The sequence below is a fragment of the Heteronotia binoei genome, chromosome 7 (assembly GCF_032191835.1).
Source record: "Heteronotia binoei isolate CCM8104 ecotype False Entrance Well chromosome 7, APGP_CSIRO_Hbin_v1, whole genome shotgun sequence".
Classification (NCBI taxonomy): Eukaryota; Metazoa; Chordata; class Lepidosauria; order Squamata; family Gekkonidae; genus Heteronotia; species Heteronotia binoei.
The window spans coordinates 102,090,989-102,115,922 of record NC_083229.1 but is presented as its reverse complement, the minus strand read 5'-3'; the positions used below and the strand labels follow the sequence as shown (position 1 = coordinate 102,115,922).

The following is a 24,934-nucleotide window of genomic DNA, read 5'->3' as shown; positions in this document are numbered from 1 at the left end:
ATTGGTCAAGAGCAAGCACCCAATTAGGTGTCACCAATGCACTTTCTATTGGCTACTGCAGAAGTCCAGCCTTATGGTCACTGCAGAGCCTCCCCTTTCTCTTCCCCTATACCTCCCAGCCCCTGAGGGTCTAAGGTAGTCTATTTAACCTCTGACCCAACTCCACTCATGTGTGCATCTAACAGTACCCCAGTTCTTCTGTCTAGATCCATCCCCAATTCTGGCCACAGTTTTGGGTCCATTTCCCTCGTCCTTTTTTGTCGCCATTGGAGCCTTCCTTGAAGACTACGATAGGTAAATATCACCTTGTTTGTCTACCCATGTGTTCCTCTATATCTCTCTATATATTTCCTAGGACTGTATGTATGATTGTATGAGTATTCTATCTTGTATTTATGCCTATATTTTCTAGAATAAATTGTAATTGTTTTACTTAATTAGAGTCCCCATTATTTAAGCATTACTCTCTGGTTGGTTAATCTTGTATACATTGGGAAAACGATCCCTAGTGAGCCAGGTGCTCACCTGACTAATTCCCCAACCTTGTTTTGAGGGCATTTTGGCTTACAACATCACCCCATGGGTTAGTAACTACTTGGTGTTTGCACTACGTTTACCTTTTATGTGGGTCTAAACCTGTACAGTAAATTGGCATATCCTAATTCACGTGTCTTCCCAAAAGGCCTCCACTGCCTAATTTGCATTTTACGGATTAGTCATGTAGAGTGTGTGCACACTTCCTGGTTTTGAAAATTCTGAAGTATTTTTCACAGGACAGATAAAGGGACAAACAATACAGCTTGTCTCAAAATGGAGTTGGGTCAGGTTTGATATACTGATATTTCAATCTTGTCTTAGCCTGGATTCTTGTGTTATTCCAGTGGTATGGGGGCTAGTAGTGCTGCTCTTTCTCACACTACTGGGTAACAGGAGTAGTTTGAGACAACATAGGGACACAGTTGCTGTGGCTCCTGTTCATTTACCAAGGGAAGACACTGGCATGAGGTATAAAATTGCACCTTAGACTCCTCTCTCCTGGTCCAGGACTTCCCACATTATCTTGGGGGTGAGACAATTAATGGTGTTGCTGTGCTTCCACTTCATAGAACTAACATGATTATCTGGAGTACTAGACTAATGGGATCAGGAATAAAAAGGAACATGTCTGAAGTATAATTCTATTATTTACACAAATAAAGAATTTATCAACATATTTATCCTCTGTCTCACTCAGAAGGATTGAGACAGGACAACACTTTTTCTTGTCTGGTGTCTACATGGCTGCATCTTTCTTCAAGTATATGCATTACATTATCATAGCTAGGTCTTCCAGGTCACAACTCTCTGTATGGGTTCCTGCTGTTCTTCCTTAGCATGTGTGCTTGGAGTCACCTGTATGAGCAATGGAATTTTTCAACTAGACCAGGGTTTCCCAAACTTTTCTTTCTTGTGGCCTGGTTATTTTTACACTTGTCCTTCGTTACCCACTAAAATTTGGGGGTGGAGCCAGGAGACTTTGGGGGTGGAGTCGGGAGACAGGAATTATGTCATTTCCTGTGGTGCCAAGGACCAAGTGATGTCACTTCTGGGGCACACTGAACCAAAACTCCACCTTTTCCTGTGATGTCACTTCCAGGGCACTCCCCCAAACCTGTCTCTTCTTTGAAAGTAAATTCATTTTCAGAAAAAATCTCTCTGAAACTCATGCTGAGCCAAAATGGGGGGGAAAAGTGGGTGGTCCTCTCTTTTCACCGCCACACCTGCATGTACCTATCTGTTTGTGTATTCTTCTCCAGCTTGCAAGCACTCCTAAGGCCCATGTTCAATTGCCTGCACCACCTACACATCCCTTCCTCAACAGCACTGGCCAGTGTATGCAGTTGGGAGTGCTGTTGCCATTGCCAACAGGAATGCCAGCACTGTGTACCACTCACACTGGGCCACGGCAGTTGCTCTATCTCAAAATATGCTAACACATTTAGTAGGCCCTTCCTTCAGCTGCTACTACTGGAACACTGCCTCAAGCTACAACCAAGCTTGCTTGGTTTCAAGAAAATCTTTTGACAGTTATTTTTCATACTATTCTTTAGTTGAAACACTGGGAAATTGCTGTGAAAGGTAGCAGAGAATTGTACTCCAATTAATGAATTAATTTTAAGTTATATGAAGTTCATATAAGCTTTTCTGCAGTTATCCCAAAAAGGATATTTATGAGGGGCTTGCAGCTTTTTACTGGCTGTGTTCCCCATGCCTTTAAAAGCAACCTGTTGTGCAGATATTTAGCCAGTGAACTACTTTCATCCTTTTTAATATCTACAGGAGGAGTTTAATTTTGGTGTCAGATAGCTGTTAAAAGCAGGACCAGTAAAATGGTGCCAAATTCAAAATACCATCTCTTCCAGTGCTGTTGAGATATACTGCAGTAATCTCCAGTTATCTCTTTCTGCCCCACACCTCTTACTCTCACTCACTCACACAGAAATCTCATAGAAGGCCACCTGGCTACAACTGGGGGTGCCAACTTTTCATTGGTAGAGCTCCTATGTCTGGAACAACAGTATGATGAACAGAAAAGTTTCATCCAGCAAAAATGGAAGGAAAGAAAGAGAAAGGGAAAGAATGAAATGGAAGGAAAAGAAAAGAAAGACATGGAAAGAAAGAACATAAACATAAGAGAAGCCATGTTGGATCAGGCCAGTGGACTATCCAGTCCAAAATTCCCTCATACAATGCCCCAAAAGCACCAGAATGTCCACCAGTGGACCCAGGGCACTAGAAGCCCTCCCACTGTTGCTTCCCCCCCCCCCAGCACCAAGAATACACAGAGCATCACTTGCAGGGAAAGAAAGAAAGAAGGGGGGAGGAGAAAAAAAAGCCTTCCTCACTATCAGATGACCCCAGACAGCAAAAATTCTGCCCAAGGGTCGTTTGGTAAAAAAAACAATTACTGGAATGCCCACTCCCCACCCCTCCCGGCTGAAAAAAAACCACACACCCTTCTTTGCTGCCCAAGCCTCCCAGGGAAATCTCCCCAAAAGAACATACTGCAAAGCACATGAAAGCTCATACCTTGAAGAACACTTCATGTGTCTAAAGTGCCAATGGATGCCAGTTTTTCTCTCAAACAGGGGAGAAGGAAGGAGAGGCAGCCCAGCTCCTCTCTGCATAACACAGAGATGGGGCAGGGCTAGCTTTGTTGGGGGCAGGGCTAGCTTTGGCTTTTCTTGTGACCCTGTAGTGAGGCTTCCGTGGCCAGGTACCAAGTCATGACCCTGCAAATGTGAAACACTGAACTGGACTGTTTCCTGATTCTTTCATGCACGTTTAGCATAGACCACCTTTTCTGTTTCTACTCTCTTGTAAAGACATACAGAGGTAGATATAGTTACTTGCTGCTGGTTAAGTATCTGTCTACCTTCTATCTTTCCTTCCATGGGAGATGTAGTTTGTTAGACTAAGTACTGTGCGAACAACAAATTATCCCTCTTTATCCCAGGACTCAAGTTACAATTCTACACATGAAGGGGACACTCTTCATGTGCGTTTGGGTAACAGTGTATGTTAAACTATGACCTGGAGTACATAAAGTGGGTGTAGGTCTTGGCCCTGGGAACACGTATTTCAGGACTGGACCATGAATTTCATGCTGTTCCAGGCATTTGTGAATATCTATGTATATACAATTTTTCTTCAGTACCCACAGTTCTTTCCACACATGACATGATCCCTGTGGGGCTATGTGCTTCAGTCCTAGGCCTGCCCCCCAACACACAAAGGACATTAATACTGGACCAGTAATCTAAATGAGCCCTATAATTATGGGAAGTGTGTGTTCTTGGCTGTCTCAAGGACTTGTTTCCACTTCTTTTATGATTTCAATCGATCTCTTGTTTTTGTCACTCTTTACTCCTTAATATTTCTCAGCCATTTCCTAGTATGGTGTGTGCCTGTCCAGAAACAAGCCCAAAATAATGATCACTGCCCACTGCAAAAAAGGAAGGATTGTTGGATTTAGCCCTAGACAGCCCTTTACTTCCTCCTATGTTTCTTATGCACATTGTACATGTACATGTTGCACTGATATACCTGATAGTCTGTAAATATGAAAAATTTATGCACATAAACACTACTGAAGAAATTAAATTGCTGCCTAGAGTCATACAGGATGTTAGTGGGAGGGCAGAATTTGAAATAAAAAATTCCCAGAATAGAAAGCATTTCTCTCTCCCTTGTAGCAGCTTGACAGGAAAAGTACTGAATTTCTGAGGAGGATTATGATTAGTAGCGAAGTTTTATGAGACTGGGTATGAAGCGCTTTGCCAAGCATTACCTCATAGTGCCCAATTAACCAGCACCTTTGATTAGCCAGTTTCTCAAAGCATTTTTAGATCTTTCAAGGTGTGTCAGCTCATCTCATTCTCCAAGCATTTAGAAATCTTTATGATAACTTGGGCTGCCATGGTAGCCAAACACTCAAACAAGTAAAGAGAAACACGTAGGAGTGAAATATATTAAGGGCACATGTGACTGTATGCATATTCACTCAGAAGATAGCAAGTATATATCAGTGCAGTTACAATGCCAAGGTTCTTCCTTATAAACAGGTGATATCCAACCTATCACTAGTTAGCTGGCCCGGATCAGTGGCAGTGGGAAAGAGATGCCATAATGAGGGAAGCAGCAAGTATCAGGGCTCAGTTGGAGTGGGTGTAGCATTTATCAGATGCATTTTCTGTACTGCAATGAGCATTCCAACTCCATTCACAGCAACGACAACGTACCAAAATGGGTGTTGCACAGGATGGAAAGCTTTAGTGGGTGGGGTGGCAGTGGTTGCATCTAGCTCCAGATGTGCAGGCAAAACCAACACCATCTTAACAGCAATTACTGCAATACAGGACTGGTCTCCTGTACCTTTCAAATTTGTGCAGAAGAAGGAACATCAACAGAGCTGTGCTTATCTCTTCTACAGCCCTGCCACTAGGCAATTGCCTAGGGTGCTGGTCTTCTAGGGGTGCCAAATTTGGTGCCCCCCATGTGACTTGGTGATGTTATCAGTGCAGGGGAGGGGCACCAGAAGTTAGCCTTGTCTAGAATGCCTGATAGCCTGCGGCTGGCCCTGACTTCTGGTGATATTTTTTCCCTGTCCATGATCTCAAAACACATATAGATAAATGGCCACAGATGCACGTCTTTATTGCGTCTGAATGGTCAAATGTGAGTGGTCAATTGATGGAGGAGAGTCTGCTGAGAATAAGTGAAAAAACACCAGGGGTGGGAGGACCCTTCATAATACAGTCTTATTTTCTGCAGAGAAGGGAGAACACAGGAAAGCCAAAAAGAACCAGCTCCACTTGTTCTAGGGACTGAAAAATAGATTCAGCTTCTTCATTACTTCTCCATATCTGACATTTGTTTCTATTCCACATGGCTACCTAGGCAGAGACATGCAGCATGCTTCATTTCATTTCCACACACTGTAACAAGCGATTGCAGGGGAGTGCCTGGACACATTTAGCCCAATTAAATGCTGGCACTGCACTCCGTTTTTTCCAGTCACCCTGGGTGGAAATTTTAAATGTCAAGCTGGCCACTGTGAATTGGTGCCTCCCCTCTACATTTCCCTGTTCCAGGAATATAGCAAAATACATACTCATGGAACAGACTTATAGCTCCAAATTTCACTTTAGATATCATTCAATGTGGGTTTTCAAAAATACAGAAGGAATTGTTAAATAATTTGTGCACTGAATAAGCTAAAGATGATAGTGAAAGATAAATTACAGAACGTTCCATACTTGGGTAAATGAACAAAACAACTGTGCACAATTTGGTTCATCCTCTATTAGCTATCTCTCTGGAAAACAGAACTGAAATTGTTCCCAGCTGAAAACTATTCCTAAACTTGCACAATTTTTTCAAAGAATGAGCACAGAACAAGTTTCAAGAAAGATTTTTTTCCCTGAAAGCAATTAAATAAATGCGCTCCACATGACAGAAATGTCAGGTCCTAATAAAGCAAATATTTTGTAAGCTTCTACTGTTCCAAATACTAGCTAGCTTCCCCCAAATCCAACAAACATATATACACTTTTTTACCAAAGACACCTACCTTTTGATATATAATACATAATAATATATAATATAATATGGTGGTTGGTGAAAATGCTTCTGCACGTTGCTGTAACAAGGGAATCGCCATGTGGATCTGCCCTATTGCCCAGGAAGTACTTATTTGGCTCTCCCACCACTGGTGTAGGAAAACACTGTACAAGCTTATGTAGAGTTAGGCACATCTAAATCCACTTACATGAATGAGCTTGAAACATATGCAATTATGTATATGACTGCAGCTTTAGACAAGACCCAGGTGGCAAGGTTTACATACTTAATGGCACACAGAAGCATTTTGGTTGCAACCACAAATGCATACAAGCAGCTCACAGAGCATACAATCAGATCCATGTGGTCTTCTTTTGGGACATTGAAAAGTTACGCTCAGTGCAACACAGTACTTGCAAACAATAAAAGATGAGATTTCATTAGCTCAATAAGTGACAAAAGGTTAAGCAATGGAGAGAGAACACTAACTACTCTCAGAAATGTTTTTAAGGGCATGCAAAGAGCTCTGTATATGTTCTTCTCAGAACAACTACAACAAGCCAGCTTTGTTGCACTGAAAAAGCTATTACCTGCACCATTGGATGTCCCCCAGCAGATGCCTTCACAGCCCCTCGACTCCCTTCTGTTTCGTAATGGGCTCTGTGGTGGGACTTGGGCTGCACTTCAATCCGAAGTTCATAAGGTCCTGAGTGAGATGGCAACTGCCAATCCAGAGCAGGCAAGGATGGACTGTAATGGAAAACGACAAGGATTAAATATTAACAAGCATACTATCATAAACCACAAGAATCTCACGCTATTACTTTAGAGACCATGTTTAGCAGTTCATCCTTCACCATCTTACATCTGAAATTTCATCAGTGGAGATAATGGCATGACATAAGTAATTTAAAAGGCAATGGTTATTTTATGAAGATTTATGGATGATGCAGATTTGATGAGCCAGGAGCTATCAGATGCTTAAACAAAATGGAAAAATGTTTCTAAGGTGTTTTTTTTAAAGAAAATCCACTTAATGTATCAGTCCATTAATCAAAAAAGTACAGAGGTGATCAGTAAGAAATGGAAAACCTATACCAGCAGCTCTACTCTGAAATGGACTTTGGGGAGTACCAGGACTTCAGTGTATTCAACTTCCATTCAAACAAGTTTATCTTTTGCTCACATCAAAATTCTGCTGTCAATACAAAACTTCTATAAACCTCCTCATCAGCACAAGACTGACCAAACATGTCTCACTTTCTGGGGCCAGCATTGCTACATATATTAGTTGTGCACTCCCCCCCCCTCCACAGTGGCTTGCAAAATTCACTGAGAAATTTTACGAATGGACCTTAAATTATAGTAAATTCTAACCATTATATCAGCAGGTATGACCCTTTGTATTTTTCTATTTAATTTACTGTATTTTTTAAAAAACTTTGATTTGTACTGGTCATAGACCAAATACATTTGAATTGAAAGAGATTTATTTATTTATAACACTATAAACCTGTCTTTCTCTAAAAGGGACTCAACATGGCAACTGGGAATCTGATCATTATGGTAGCTATTTCCTAACAATCTGAAGCTGTATCTGAAACACAAATATCACTAAAAGCAATGTTCCCTCTATGCTGAGTTAGTGTGAGCTAACTCATAGCATACACATTTTTGTCTTAGCTCAGGAAGGATGGTCCCAGAGCAAACTAATTTATGCAGTAGCCAAATCACTTGCTCACAATTTTATTGCCAGTAGCTCACAAAGCAGAATTTTTGCTCACAAGACTCCATAGCTTAGAGAGAACATTGACTAAGAGTTTATCTTTCCTATCCTCAGCCAAGAAATACCTTATGTGTCCTCAACCTACTATGGTTCCCTGCCTACTTGTACCACAGCCCATCAACATGGTTGGACAAGAGGTATTATCAGAAATGGGCTCTACCAATCATTCAACATCTGCTTTTTTCAGAGACTTTTGTACACACCTAGCTGGAGTTCTAATGTGGATTCAAGGGAAACTCCCATGAAGATCTAATCACCTCACTCTTTTGATGCATGCCTGACATAGAGCTAATAAATTTATACAGCTCAAAAATGGTGTTGGAGAAGCTTGACAGAGATTATTTCAGCCATGTGAAAACAGTGCTTACTCTGAATTCTGCTTGAGGAGAATTATGAGCCCAAGTGACAGCATGACACTGACAATTTCAAGTTCATGCTATTGTTATAAGGAAGTGGTAGCCAGCTTTTTTTAAAAAGTGTGCCATAAATCTCAAGTGTGAGCTACTGTACATATAAAGCCTTCCTGTCCTAAACTGCAAAACTAGCTTTATAATGAGCTGGGAAGAAGTTACAATGCAATTCTAAAGAGGGAGACAAGAGTGTATAACCTGATCATGCTTTAGCCAAGATTATGGACCTTCCTGCTCTTATCCAAGTTATGGCATATACTTCTGTTGTCTAAACTATAAGTAGCACAGATTGACAGACTGGCTACCTATAACTCAGAAATGATAAATCAGAATACAGTTTACCAGTGAACTGTTGACCATTTTCCCAGAATGGTATCTATGTTCCGCTGGGAATTTGGCAAAGAATGCTGAGATAGGTAGACTTGGGTGGTCCAGTCAAGCAAGGTGCTCTTGTTTTAAGCATATTTATAATCACTTAATACACACTAATTGTGCTTTAACTCATGGTCCTCAAATTTGTTGAGCCTTTGGGTACCTTAAGGAAAAGGTAGTAAACACCACCACAAAAAGGCTGCCATGGGGGAGAAGTAATCACAAAATGTAGAGAGGCTCCAATCCAAGGATTGTCCTATGATGGAGGCATTTCCGGTGTTTCCTGCAGACCCTAAGATTATGATTCCTGAGCTTTTCTGAAGTACTTGCTACTCTAATGAGATGAAGGAAAGCCAAAACTCCCTGTTTTGGGGAAAAAACAAGTGGGTGCCAGAAAACACATTGGTGGACACCAATTAAGAACCACTTTCTTCACTACTAAATCTCAGTTAACTTCTCACAATTATAAAAGATTCTCTTACACAGTTATCTCCTCTTTTGACACATTTATTGCTTCAATTAGTGCTCTCTCTTAATTAGATCCATACAGCTATTGACCTTGTATAGTTGGCTTGTTGTTCCTTTTAGCCTCAAAATGCCTTCATAATGTTATATACTAATTTGCTGTTCAGCCCTATCTATAAGTTTGAATGGTTTTCTTCAATTTCATTTTATCTGAAGAAGTGTGCCTGCACGCAAACTCATACTGAATAAAACTTTGTTGGTCTTAAAGGTGCCACTGTACTTGAACTTTTAACTACTAAATAGGTCATGCTTATGAACGCTTGCTTTCTGAAACTAGTACATAAAGCATAGTGTTTGCTTGTTCCTAACCTTCTTGAAAACAGTTGGGGGGTCGAGCCCCAGCTCAACCCCCCAACTGATCATGTAATGTACAATTATGTCAAGAACGCGTATAGCAATTTTTATTCCAATATTTGAATCTTCAAATAAGATATCACACTGTATTTTATATCTTTCTTAACCCCCTTGTAACCAAGTGCTGAGAGGAAACAAAGATTGATCCTCAGGCTCAGAATACAGAATGTTGCCTCAAACACAAACATTGACTTTTAACTCTTCAAGTGAAGTCAGTCTCCTATTGCTGTAACTTACAAGCAGCTCAGTTCTTATTTGTGAATCCAAAAAACAGAGACACAAATGTTGCAAACATGTTAAGGACCTTCCCCCGCCCTGTGATTGCATTAAGGAAAATCTCCCTAAGGTGCAACTGACAGACAACATATTCTCCCCAACTTCAGTCAAAACCATGATTATTTTTAAAGAGTAAAGCAAAATGTTCATAACTGGAGCATGCTACTGTGTCACTGCTAACCTATTTAGCAACTTGAGGTAACTACCATGAATCGAACACATTTAGCGAATTCTGAAAGGCCTGTCTACTTTCTTGTGTTGCTCACAATATACACTGCAGTTTGAAACGTTCTTGGATAACTTTCAAGAGACTTTGCTTGACTGCACCAGAAATCTGCAAAACACGGAGCACCTCTGCATATGCTGATGATCACTGAATACCATAAAGCAGGTGATTCTGCTTATATTAGGGCAAAATAATGGGCTTTTTCTGCCCCTTCTCTCCCTTCCCTTGTAACTAAAGACAAAATATTTATCAGATTATGACATTTGCAGGGTAATTAAAAAAAATCCTTCCATCATTACAAAGATATTCTCTCCAAAGTTCCAACAAAAATAAAAATGGAAAAATAGCTGATTAAAAACAACAACACAAAAAACTCCTTTTTCCTGTTTTGATCTCAGAATGGCAGCTGAAATGCTGATTAAAAAAAAGTTGTTCATTTCATTACAAGGCAGCCATAAAATTCAAGCCTACAACCCATCATTAAAATTCTTTTGCAATTTACAAGTCCTGACCAATAATAATAAGTGTACAATTAACTGTAGTTTTCCTGATAGAGGAAGCAGCATGATGCTTTTAACAGTTCCATGGGCTGTGGCTTGCTAGTGTGATTTCCTATACTAGGTTATCTTCATTGTACACTTAATTTCCTGCAGCACAGTAGAGTTAAAGGAAGAGATACTGAGCTTATATTTAGACCTTAAAAGCTCTTTGTGAAAAGTGGGGCTCCTATGATTAGACAGACTCCAATCATGCCACACAGGGATTTTACACGAAAAGAACACGTGAAGAAATACTGAGGCAGATGTACAATGAGTGGAAGGTATTATTTCATCACATATTAGGGTTTTTTAAAAAATTTAAAGGATACACTCAGAAATGTAAATGGTGAATGAGACAAATGTGTTTGAAAATACCTCCTTCTTACAAATACACTCCTTGAAGCACAGGATTGCTTGTACTTGCAGTCAAACAAACCTTCAGCAGCAAATCTAGATTTCCTGACTTGTTCTGTGTGGAATGCCCTTTCTGTCCATATAATTTTTTTAAGAACTTGCTTAATCTGTATGCATAAAATGGCTATGAATGGAAAAGAGATGGGGTGTCAGCTCTAGGTTGGGAAATACCTGGAGATTTTGGGGGTGGAGCCTGAGGAAGGCAGAGCTTGGGGACGGGAGGGACTTCATTGGGGCACCTCCCAAAGTGACCATTTTCTCCAGATGAACTGATCTCTGTTGCCTGGAGATCAGATGTGATTCCAAGAGATTTCCAGCCACCACCCAGAGGGTGGCAACCCTATGGGCTCAATTTAATAGCCTGCCAGTTTAAAAATTAATAGCAAAAATATATTACTAATAAGGCTACATAATCTACCTAGTCACTTCTATGCTATTTAAACCAAAATTGTTCACTCTTATTCTATAGACAATGTGTGGGGTTCAAATCCTGGCTTTGTTTGGAAATATAAGACAAGGGGTGTTGTTGTTGTTTTTAAAAAACCCCAGCAGCCCTACATTTACTGAAAGGTTCGGTACAAACAAAAGATCAGCACAGGACCATCCACTGATGCTCAGGGGTGCAGGAGCTGTGCCTGTATTGCCTATGGCATAACAGAAGGACACAAGTAGGGATGCCAGCATCCAGGGGGGACAGGGAGATCCCCCAGAATTTCAGCTCATTTCCTGACTATAGAGATCAGTTCCTCTGGAGAAAATGGCTGCTCTGGAGGGTGGACTCTATGGCATGATACCCCACTGAGGCCTCTGTCCTCCCCAGGCTCCACTCCCAAAACTCCAGAAGTTTCCCAATCTGGAGTTGGGAACCCTAGACACAAGCTTGGTACAGGTAGCAGCCCACAAGTTCACTGAATGTGTGGGGAGCAATGTCCCCTCTAAGCTAAGTTAGTAAGAGCTAGCTCATAGTTTTTTAGCCTTCAGCTCACACATTTTTGTCTTAACTCAGGAAAAACGGCCCCAAACTAATTTATGCAGTAGCTCACAACTTTAATGCCAGTAACTCACAAAATAGAAGTTTTGCTCACAAGACTCCATAGCTTAGAGGAAGCATTGGTGGGGAGGTGGACTGGGTATGAGCAACCCGACCCCAGGCCTCTGCCTCATCGTCTGTCACACAAACTCTCCATCCCTTCCCCCCTGTTGCATTAATAAAATGCTTGTTGAAACCACAGAACTAGTACAGAAGAGATCATACATATATATCCATATTCTTTATGGGTGCTGCTTCACTCATAGCGAGTACACGTATCCTGAAAAAGTACTACCAAAATGCTTGATGTGATCCCACTGACCTTCCTACCCTATGTTTTAATTGCTGCTTTTTTTGTGTGTTTACATGTCTAATAGTTTGGATTTTAATTGATTTTATTATTATTTTTAAAAATAATATTTTGGTTTTTTAGTCACCTTGGTGGCCCTGACTAGGCAAAATGGTGGGATATAAATTTTGTAAATAAATAAATATGTACAGTCGGGTCAAGATTCTTTAAGCATGGTTTCAGCAGGGTATAGGAGCACTTGTAAATATCACTGAAACACCCCACAGTAAACACTTTGAAACAATCATACATACAATATGATCGGGGTTGCTGCTTTTCAGTGTTTTAACCATGGACAGGTGCAGACCATAATGCGGAAGGAGAAGAAGAAAAGACAAGTGAACTGAAGGATAGGCAGTTGTATCAAAATGTGCACAGTCCAATTTTAGAATTATTTTAAGAAATCCTCCTAGTTAAACCAAAATTTAAGAGGGGGGGACGGTTATGCACGCCAAAGCCATGGAACAAAACAAAATTTTAAAAGGTAATGAGGAAAATGCTCTTAATTCTACTTGGGTGGCATACTTTGGTTTTCTCCCTCCCCCCACTGCCCCCCCCCCCCACAATATGCACTGTAGAAGCCCTTATCAATGCTTACCAGTCAGTCTGCCAGAACTAGGCTTCCCAACCACCCCGCTTTGGCGGGAGACTTCTGGTTTTGCAGCTTCACCCCCCGGTCTCCAGAAATCGGGAAGCGGGGGGGGGGGGGTGGAGGGGGGGGGAGAACATACCTGTAGGGTATTGAGCTCCTGAGCAGTTTGTAAAACGGCTGCCCCTTTAAGGCTGGGCAGGAAGGAGGAAACAGGAAGGGCTTCGGAGAACGGCCCCTCCCTTTCTTTGCTTTCGTTTTCAAAGCAAGAGTTCTCCGGAAGAAGATCTGGTAAGTATTTGTGTGTGTGAAAGAGGGAGGGGGCAGGGAGGGGGGGATTTCCTGGTATGGAGGCCCTCCCCCCCTTTAGAAAGCGTGTGTGTGTGGGGGGGAGGGAAATGTCTACTAGGCACTCTATTATTCCCTATGGAGAACAATTCCCATAGGGAATAATAAGGAATTGATCCGTGGGTATTGGGGGCTCTGGGGGGACTATTTTTTGAGGTAGAGGCACCAAATTTTTAATCTAGCATCTAGTGCCTCTCCCCAAAATACCCCCCAAGTTTCAAAACGATTGGACCAGAGGGTCCAATTCTATGAGCCCCAAAAGATGGTGCCCCTATCCTTAATTATTTCCTATGGAAGAAAGGCATTTAAAAAGGTGAGCTGTCCCTTTAAATGTGATGGCCAGAACTCCCTTGGAGTTCAATTATGCTTGTCACATCCTTGTTCCTGGTTCCACCCCCAATGTCTCCTGGCTCCACCCCCAATGTCTCCTGGCTCCACCCCCAAAGTCCCCAGATTTTTCTTTAATTGGACTTGGCAACCCTAGCCAGAACCCAACTTCAGCAGTCATGTGTGAGGGCATCAATTTGTAAGCAACTATAACAGGCTTGCACACAAAAGGATGCTCACTATTGGCAGTTTCTAATCCTCTTTCTCAGTCCATTATTTAGGGAATCTTCTACGGGCTGCAAGTGATCGGTGCAAAATGGTCCCCAAAAACATTTGTTATGCTAGAGTGCTGAAGGGCCAAGTTTTATTTAATGCCAGTTACAGACTCTCCCCCCAAGATGTGCAGTGTATAGAGGCATGTCTCTTCACTGAACAGCCAGTTTTTCTTTAAAAAAATTTTTTTTTAAAACACAGACACATGACAAATTAGAGCAACACAGCCACTCTGAAGGGATTAAATGAGAATTCCTGAAGCCCAAAATACAAGTGTTCTTTTATTTAACCCAGGACATGTGAAGAGGCAAATATCAGATCTGATCCAGCAGATCTGATCCTCATTTGAATTCAGCCATAAAAATCAGCTTGCTTTTTAGGTGCACATGAATATAAAACATTTTATAATGGAATGAAAATCTCTGCTTTATATATAAACACTGCTACATTTTTAGTAGTAACGTTTGGCACTTGTTTAAACATTCCCTTACAGTTTGCTTTATAGTTTAAAGATACAGTTTGCTTTTGAAGGTGCTCAGAGGAAACAAAAAAAAGTATTTGCTTGGATTTTGTTTCAGTCAATTGGCTTGACAGTAACACTTATTAGGTAAAGCTATGTTTTGAGACAAGAGCCCCGTGGCACAGAGTGGTAAAGCTGCAATACTGCAGTCCTAAGCTCTGCTCACGACCTGAGTTTGATCCCAGCGGAAGCTGAGTTCAGGTAGCTGGCTTGAGGTTGACTCAGTCTTTCATCCTTCTGAGGTGAGTACCCAGCTTGCTGGGCGGGGGAGGCGGGAGTGTAGATGACTGGGGAAGGCAATGGCAAACCACCCCTTTAAAAGTCTGCCATGAAAACGTTGTGTAACGTCACCTCAGAGTCAGAAATGACTGGTGCTTGCACAGGGGACTACCTTTACTTTTTATGTTTTGTGACATACAGATGTTTTATGATGACCAAACTGTCATGGTTGATAAGTTTCTTAAAGCAACCCAACCCAATCCTACCCTTTTCCTTTTATGTAAACCAGTATGTGTGTGGGTGCGTGGAGGGGAGGAATATACCAAGACCTTTTATTTAACATATTTTTTTAAAATGCCAATTAAATAAGGTAAAAGGTTTTATGGCAGCCAAACATACAGACAACAAAACACCCAATAACAGCAGAGTAATGCAATTTAACTAGATAGCCAATTTATAAAGACAAGAAAATATGAAACCTACTAGTAATGCCACAGATGCCTTGTCAAACAGTATAATGCCTACAGCAGTGGCTATTTCAGGCACATGGAAGTTCTCCTTGCTAAAACCTAATAGGCAGGCAGGGCATATATCGTACCCTGCGGGGGTCAGGCAGCTTTGTGGATGTGTTTCATCTACCTTATGTGAAAATGTGGTGAAATCATAAATCTGTCTGTTATTTTTAAATCTATGCTGCCTGGGGAACAGCTTCCCATGTCATGAACATTGAAGCTTCCATGCTTTCAAGCAAAATGTAAAAGCATGCCCCCAGGAAGAGCGAATCCCACTGAGGGCGGGCATTACACAGAAACCCTGTGCATTCTAAAAGAACATGCTGGGGGTCACATGTTGAGGATGCTGATTCTGCACTGATACAATGATATGCCAGAATTAACTGCTGAAAGTACATATGATTATATACAGTTTAGGTGGTATGACAGAAACATTTGGTATTTTAATTAGAAAGCACAAGCAATACATTAGATTAGAAGACTTTTGGCAAAGCATGATGCTGTGATACACAAACCTACTGAATATCTGAGATAGTATACACAATACATATTTGTACCTTAATTTATTGTTTGCGTGTGTTTTGCTGTTAATTCACAGCTGACTTATGGCAGGGTTTTCAGACGTTCAGAGACGGTTTGTCATTGCTTGCTTCTGTGTCATGACCCTGGCATTCCTTAGAGATCTCCCATCAAATACTAACCAGGGCTGACCCTGCTTAGCTTCTGAGATCTTATGAGAGTCTATATCTAGCAAAATGTAAAGGTATATTTAATTGGGGGAAAATGGTTGCTAGAAAGTTACATCAGCCATGATGCAATCAATTAAGAAATTCTACATATTACTTGCAATAGTACATCAGCTCAAGACACAGACATTCCTGAAGATTTCTTTGTGTGGGTATCTACAATCCTAGTGTGCATGTGCCTTCACAAAATATGTGAACTTCCACATCTAACATCAGAAACTTGGGAAGACCATGCTGTTTGATGGAATGGAGGCATCACCACTCTTTTATAATAATGCCAATTTATTTCTGAATCTGGCATTGTGTGCATTATTGGCTTAAATAGATTTCAATGAAGTTTTCACAGACGACACAGAGAGGTGAGTGCATAAGGTGAATATGTTTGTACTGTGTGCAGAAAACTAAAGCAAATCTACCAATGTTTTAGTTCTAGCAAAAGGGAAGCTGTAGAAACATGACTCCTTTGCCCCCAGTCTTTTCCCCTTATCTCTGGTATGTTGGGAGTCTCTCTACCTATGCAAAGGTCAGGGCCGGATCTAGGGGGGGGGGCAGAGAAGGCAGCTGCCCCAGGCGCCAGAAATAGGGGGGTGCCACCAGCAACCCCTTTCTCTCCAAAATAGGTAGATCTCTATGGTAGGAGGGTAGTAGGGGTGCCATTTTTTTAACTTTGCCCCCCCTCCAAAAATAGGTGCATTCGGTCCTGGCAAAGGTGATGGAAATGGCCTCAGCATCTGCTCACAGGCACATTCTGTTCCAAGGCTGAGCCCTGACAATGGCAACACCCTGGTCCAAATGAACCATCACTATCAGCAGGATAAACTTTTATATCAATTCAACATTCATTAGTTCCCCCCTCCCCCCCCCCAAAAAAAATCTAAGACATTTTGTTTTGGTAGACAGTCCAAGTTCCTTGCACAGAACTACAGCTCCCTGGAGTCCATGAATCTCAAACCAGTTCAAGTCTGTAATGATGATAAGCCTTGAAAATAACCACAATTTTAAAAAATGCAAGGCTAAAGAACTGTGCTTTGACCAGGATGGCCACAATCTTATCAGATCTCAGAAGCAGCTAAGTAGGGTCGGCTTTAGATGAGAATCTACCAAGGAAGTTCGGCTGCTACTGGCAAACCACCTCTGAACCTCTCTTGACTTGAAAACCCAACAGAGTTGCCATAAGTTGGCTGCCTGCAACTTGATGTCAAAAGAAGAAAAAAAGGAGGAGGGGAGAACTATGCTGCAGGTAGCTGGAGAGAGAACAAGAGTGTTCAGGACCATCTCTCCTTTTCAGGGCTTTTTCTGAGTAAGAACACACATGAACGCAGTTCCAGCTGGCTTAACATCAATGAGTGTGGCCTAATATGCAAATGAGTTTCAGCTGGGCTTTTTCTACAAAAAAAGCTGTGTGAAACACTGCTGTCAGGGGCGTGGCCTAATAGGTAAATGAGTCAGTATTGTTTGCCTTTTGTAGTCAGTATCCCTTGCCTTCTTAAGCCCCGACCTTAAGGTGCGCAGACATCTGGGAGAACTGGGTTTGATTCCCCACTCCTCCACTTGCAGCTGCTGGAATGGCCTTGGGTCAGCCATAGCTTTTGCAGAGCTGTCCTTGAAAGGGCAGCTTCTGTGAGAGTTCTCTCAGCTCCACCTACCTTATGAGGTGTCTGTTGTGGGGGAGGAAGGTAAAGGAGGTTGCAAACTGTTCTGAGACTCAGATTCAGAGTGAAAGGCAGATATCAATCCAATATAATCATCATCTTTATCATCTTCAAAAAGTATCATTGTGTGGAGGTCTCTCCCATACCAACTGGAGAAAAAAAATTGTATCACTCTAGTTTTTACATCACATTATGTAGTGTGGGAGGGCTTTTAGTGTCCTGGCCCCACTAGTGGACCTCCTGATGGCACCTGGTTTTTTTGGCCACTGTGTGACAGAGTATTGGCCTAATCCAACATGGTTTCTCTTACGTTCTCATGATGTTCCCTGCAAAGCCCTCTCTTCTCACCACTTGCTTTTGAACAGATGTCTTGTTTGCACTCCAGCACAAAGAAAACAAATGAAAAAAAACACACAAGGAACAGACCTGTTGCTTGGGGGAAAGCCAATGGCATGAATAATCTCTTCTTTGCAAGTGAGTTTGTTAGTAGTGTATCTGTAACTATAAATTGTATGACATTAAAAAGGCACATTATCTTTGCTTTCTTATACCTTTTGTCAAAGATGCTTAAACAAAAGCTAAGAAGGGATTATTAAAATATTCCATATTTTGGCTTTACTAAACTGTAGGCATTTGCCTCAAGAGTATTTTCCATCATAGATGGAAGAGTTTAGATAAGTTATTCCACTTTGCTGGAAGCAGCATGATTCACATGGTTGTTAATCTGCTTGTATCAATTCTCTCCTTATGTACTCCTCCTTCTGTTGTAAACACTTTCTAAATGCTGAAATAGGAGATTAAAGGCTAACTGACTGCAAACAGAGGGGAACTTTAAAATGCACACATAATACAACCACATACAAGGTTATCAATGTGGGCCTTTGTATGAAAACAACACCCAGATGTTTTGTTTGAGGCATTGCTGGGACTCAGTTTTTGAATTTCACATCATCTTCTCTGAACAAGTCGGCTTTTCTGAACAAGTTGTCTTCATTGGCTCTCCTGCATTTTTTTAAGTTAATGCCTGCTGCAGGTTGCATGAAAGTGGGCATGGAGGAATGGACTGTTTCCCCTTTACTGCTTTCACAATGCAAATACTACCCTCCTTAGAACTGTTGCTTGGTTCGTGTGTAGATTTTCCCTCAGAGAGACAAGAGAAACTCTGGTATGGGGGGGGGGGGGGTAGGATTTCCACTGGGGAAACTACATGGGGAGAAGGCTTAACACAATCCCACCTCCTAAAAAAATCAGAGATCCAGTCATATTTCTCTTGCTGTCATGGTTAGTTTTGGTACTTAGTGAATGACCTCTGTTTAACAGTACATTCCCTATCTGCATAATGGGTTAAAATGACCTCGCCAGGTTGTCACTAAGATGCCATTTTTAAATGTCTTGCAGAGTAAAAATTCTGTATAAATTAAAATAATCAGCTCAGTGGCATGCAAGTTTTTAAAATTCTTTACGTAGCATTTTTTTAAAACTTGCAAAGCACTTCCGTTTGACTCTCGTTTATTGTCACCATTTGGAATAGCTTGTGGAGATTCTGATTTAGCAGGTAAGGCCTAGAGACTGGACATGATCCAGCCAAGTCAAGTACTTTTAAAGTGCACTGTTTCCAGTGGGGAAGATTTAGGTGCACATTTCATTCATCCTAGAAGAAGAATTGCAGATTTATACCCCGCCCTTCTCTCTGAATCAGAGATTCAGAGCAGCTTACAATCTCCTATATCTTCTCCCCGCACAACAGACACCCTGTGAGGTGGATGGGGCTGAGAGGGCTCTTTCAAGGACAGCTCTGGGAGAGCTATGGCTAACCCAAGACCATTCCAGAAGGTGGAGGAGTGGGGAATCAAACCCGGTTCTCCCAGATAACAGTCCGCACACTTAACCACTACACCAAACTGGCTCTCTTAACCTGAACCTTTGGCTGGATCACGCTGCAGTCATTTAACCAGGGTCAATAGCAAACTGAACCCATGTTCTACAAATCCCTATTCAACACTGACACAATTTGTAACTGAGGGCAGTTTCGCATTTAAAAACATAAATGTTCACCTAAAAACAGAGTAAGTTTTTATAAATGCATATATCATATAGGTAGATTCATCAAGAAGCCAGGATTCGCTGCAATGCCCTGCTGAGTAGAAGCCTGCTGTTTGTAGTGTTGCCAATTCCCAATTGGAGGTAGGGGATCACCTGGTTTGGAGATCCTCCCCCTGCTTCAGGGTTAGCAGAAGAGGGGGAGTGTTGAATATCTGCGGAGCACTCCATTATACTCTATGGAGACCAGTTCCCATATGGTATAATGGAGAATCTGTGTGTATCGGGAGGGGGCTGTTTTTTGAGGTAGAGACATGAGATTTTTAGCATAGCATCTGGTGCCTCTCCCCTCCAAACCGCCCCCCCCCAATGTTTCAAAAAGATTAGACCAGGAGGTTCAAGTCTATGAGCCCCAAAAGGAGGTGTCTCCATCCATCATTATTTCCAATGAAGGGGATGCATTTAAGAGTTTTGTCTCTTTAAATGTGACAGCCAGAACTCCCTTAAGAGTTCAATCATGCTTGTCACAACTTTGCTCCTGGCTCCACCCCCAAAGTCTCCTGGTTCCACCACCAAAGCCCCAGATATTACCTGAGTCGGACCTGGCAATTCTACTGTGACATGAGAAAGTACATCTGGGTGAAACAAATTTTATCTGTCTGTTTTTAGTATTGCTCAATTATCAGGATGAGGAGGCCTTGTTGACAAATAGAGGCAAACGTGGCCTCCATGTTAACATGGAATCTATGTGAAAAACAGCTACTCATTTGGAATTTTCCACATCACTTTTACGTTGTAGGATTTTTTTTAATTCAGGAAGAAACACAGGAGGTAATACAATAGTTCTGGCAAATAAAGCTTATGACAGGGTGGATTTTGGAATCTGCATTATTTGTTGGAACTTAACTCAGACTTTGAAACAGAGCAGATGTGTAAAATAACAGGGTGGGGGGCAGACTGACTACCTATTTTTTTAGGCTGTTTAAAATAACAATTTTAGTTGTGTAGTCCATGATTGTGCCGTGCCGTCTGTGTTCAATTGCCTAATTCATAGACATGAAATGAAAAGGTTTTATGGATAAAAGGAAGCTTGGGCAGGGCACTTGATTGGTAAAATAACTTAAATCACACTTTTACAGTAGCTTCCAGCTGTCCTGCAGCACAAGTTAATGAGATCACATGGAAACAGATTGAAAACCAGGAAACATATTTTTACACAAAAGCAAAACAGTGGAAAATTATTCTATGCACACATAATGCTGGAACTCATTTCGTTTTTCTTTGCTTTCAGTAACACAATAGGGATCATTTTAACTTTTCTTCTTTTTAAAAAGATTATCTGTAAACTACTGAATGATGAAGATTAAAGCAGTCTATTCACCATAAGATTTTTTCTAAAGTTAAAAAACTAACAGAGTATTCATCTAGGTGAAGTTTTTTGGGGTTTCTTTTCCCACAGCTTATATTGCAAATGTAGGAAAGGCATTAAGTAGTATAAACACTACTGGCCCTGAAGGAAAGTGTTTGTTCTTTTACATTAAATTGCACTTTCAGAAATCACAAAGACTTCAATCAACTGAGCACCTCCTAGGAGTTCTCACTTGCACTAGTTTCACAGCACCCCATTCAGAATTTTAGGGCACAAACATAAGTGATATGTAGAAATTGTATATTTCCTCACTTCATTTTACGTGCTTTTCTCCATATGCCATCCATCTTGAATTGTGAGATTTCCAGCCTATTGACATGGGTTGCCAAGTCTAATTCAAGAAATATCTGGGGGTATGGAGCCATAAGCAAAGTTCTGACAAGCACAACTGAACTCCAAAGGGAGTTCTGACCATGACATTTAAAGTAACCGCACACCTTTTAAATGCCTTTCCTACATTAGAAATAATGAAGGATAGGGGCACCTTCTTTTGGGACTCATAGAATTGGACCCCCAGTTCAATCTTTTTGAAACTTGGAGGGCGTTTTGAGGAAAGGCACTGGATGCTACGCTGAAAAGTTGGTGCCTCTACCTCAAAAAACAGCCCCTTCAGAGTCCCAGACACCCCCAGATCAATTCTCCATTATACCCTATGAGAATTGATCTCTATGGGGAATAATGAAGTGCCCGGCAGACATTTCCCTCCCCCCCTGCCCCGTTTCTGACAACTCTGAAGTAGAGGATTGGCATCTTTAATCACAAGTTGCTGAACTTCCAACTTCTTCAAAGTAACACAGAGCAACCAAAAGTTCAAGTTTACCTTTCCTATGCAAAGGACCTCTGAAAAGATTGTGCAACCACAGCCACTGGGAGCAGCCATGTTCTTCTGCTTACCCCCCCCCCCCTCGCCCCCATTCAGTCTTAAAGACACAGACACACCATCCATCAGCTTTACAGACACAAGAGGAAGCCTTTCCTAGCGGAGCCTGAAGCCTCCGGAGGTGGAAAGGCACATGGGTGCTGTGGGGGCGGGGCTTCCCTCCGCCAGCCAGCTGTCTGGGAGCAGGAAGGAGCCTGGGAAAGCAGGAGAACCCTCACTGGGACCTGGGGATTGGCAAGCCGACTGCATATGAGTGCTGCATGGTTTACAAGGACAGAATGCCATGACTCTGTACAGAAACACTTCCAAACAGGGACTAAAAGTCTGTGAATAAACAGGTGGACATGGGCTGCCAATTACAGCAACTCAGTTATCAATGTATGCATTGTGCGGCCCAGCAATATCAATTTAGTAGAATAAACTAACAGTCTGCAGCTTTGCAAGGTGCTCAGAAGCCACCATCTTATCATTTGCCATGACTAAGCATTGCTTGATTTGACCCAACTGAGTATGCAACAAATCAGGACCTCAGCTAAGCTCAAATGCCCATCAGAATTTGACCTGCCAAATTCAATGCCAATTTTTAACACCTTTGTCTGGAACAGAGGTCTGTGCTTGGCCTCTGTCCTGGGCTACTTTCAAATTCCTCAAAGCAAAGACGACTGTGGCTGCATCTCACGCTACAAAGGAACAGAGACCATATTCATGCATTAGAGTCCTGTAGCACCTTAAAGGCTAACAACATTTGGTTTAAGGTATATGAAGAAGTGAGCAGTGATTCATGAAAGTTCATACCCTACCACAAATTTTGTTAGTCTTTAAGATACCACAGGACTCTTACTCTTTTCTACTGCTACAGATAGACTAACATGGCCACCCATTTTGTGTGTGCTATGTGTGTGATATGGACAACCCATTCAGAATGAAAAACAGAATGACCAAGCAGTCATTGTTATGACATTTCACACACAAGTAATGGAAAAAGAGAACCTACTAAGATTACTACAGGTTAATATTAATATTTTAACTAAGGTCCTTAAAATGATGCTATGTAAAACAAACAGGGCTCAGAAGTAATAATCTAGGCCAGGCTGGTCAAAGAGCAGACTGCACATTATTAGGGTAAGATGTTATTAGATTTAAATGTCATTTTGTTTTATGTTTCAGTTTTGTTCTGTATTTTTTGTTGCTTTGTAGGGTTGGCTCCTGTCAGACACATCTGGGGGGGTAATTCCCCCCCTTCGGCAGCAGCCCTCTACTTCCTTCCTTGTCTCCTAGTACCTACCTCTAAGAGCATTTAAATGTTTTCAAGCCTGTAAAAACAAATCAGCAAAAAACTTAATAAAAACAAAGCTAACCACCAACCACCAACTCTGGTTCTAGCAGAGATCTGTGGTCATCTTTTCTGTGACTGGAATTGTTTTCTGTTGCCCCAGAAGGACAGACCAGAACCAATGGGTTGAAATTAAATCAAAATAATTTCTGGCTCAACATTAGGAAGAGCTTCCTGACCGTTAGAGTGGTTCCTAAGTGAAACAGGCTTCTTCAGGAGGTGGTTGGTTCTCCTTCCTTGGAGGTTTTTAAACAGAGGCTAGATGGCCAGCTGACAGCAATGAAGATCCTGTGAATTTAGGGGGAGATATTTGTGAGTTTCCTACATTGTGCAGGGGGTTGGACTAGATGACCCTGGAGGTCCCTTCCAACTCTATGATTCTATGACTCTTGAATTTAAAGTGTTGTAGAAGAGAAGGATTAATGGAAAGGCTGAAAGAAAACGACATTTAAAAATAAAGCTCTTGGATTTAAAATGTAGAAGAGAAAGGTTACGGGAAAGGCTGAAAGAAAACTACATTTAAAAATAAAGCTGCTTAAAAACATACGTGCAAAAATAAATTGTACCTCATGTATGATGTCGGAGACAGAGGTTTTGATTTAGCCCACTGATAAGGATTCTGGGGCACTGAGAGATACTGATCACAGAAGCTTCCTTTCCTGATGTGCTGGAATCCAGGAAACTCTTCTGGTGATAAGTCAGCCGTTGGTGATACAGTCCCATGTTCATCACCACTCGGTTCAGTCTTGAGTGTCATGGAAGGGGTGTGATCTATTGCAGTTTTCCTGGATTTGATAGGAATCCCATCATTCATGTCTATTGTGCTATCGGTGGTGAGAGCATTGATAGCTGCAACAATCGCAGAACTGGTGTATTGGTTAGTGTTTCCCAGCCATGTCTCATCAGTAACACTAACCCTTGGAGAGCTCTGGGGAGAGGGTGTTGGAGAGTGGTGTGGCGAGTAGGAAGTCTGTCTGCCATTCAAACTGTATTTTCTCTTGTTACAAGGAGAAGATGGCCTCGAGTTGCGATTACTCACCCAGTTTTCCTCTGTAATGCTTGTTCTGGGAGATCCAGAGGGAGAATGTCTGGGCGAATTAAGTAATGTGCAGGCTACCACGTTTCGTGGGTACCCCTCCTCGGTGTCAGTGGTCTTAGGTGATACACATGGTGACTGCCAAGGAGAGGTCTGGGGAGAAGTATAGGGATAAGAGTAATTGGATTCATAGGAAGATGCTTCTGAATTGCAACTTCTGGAAGACAAACTGCTTGCTGGGCTCAGGCATGAAGGGTCTCTATAAGCCTCAATGTTTGGTAAGTTCAGCGTGGCCGTAGAAGGTGACCTCTTGGCATTTGGGATGGCCTCCTCAACCTCCGCATCATGGAAGAACTGGTTGTTGTTGTGATGCAGTCCCAAGTAAGAGGTTATTTCAATTCTAGGGCTTTCTAGTGCTGGCACTCCATTAGGTCTGACATTTGGAGACAGATAATATCCAGCGGTGCCACTGTCAGCGTGCCCTTCGTATCCTGAAGGATGATTAGTTGATGGGACAATCGAAATGACTGGATTAGATATCTGAAGGCCATGACATGGAGTTGACAATGAAGGATGTGCCACACTTAGAGGCAAGCTCGAACTTATATTTGAAGATGCATAGATATAATGTTCTGTAAAATAAAAAT

The 24,934-nt window shown here is 41.7% G+C and overlaps 1 protein-coding gene across 3 annotated transcripts in view; it reads right to left on the bottom strand.

Moving 5' to 3' along the window:
* The window catches only part of NFATC1 (nuclear factor of activated T cells 1), a 202,448-nt gene that overhangs the window by 139,176 nt on the left and 38,338 nt on the right, over positions 1-24,934 (bottom strand). For all 3 annotated transcript variants that reach the window (XM_060244120.1, XM_060244119.1, XM_060244121.1), the window contains exons 2-3: positions 23,818-24,919; positions 6,693-6,852 (exon numbers count right to left, since the gene is read on the bottom strand). In XM_060244120.1, coding sequence (XP_060100103.1) covers positions 6,693-6,852; positions 23,818-24,919 — 1,262 coding nt within the window. The remainder of the gene's footprint in view (positions 1-6,692; positions 6,853-23,817; positions 24,920-24,934) is intronic.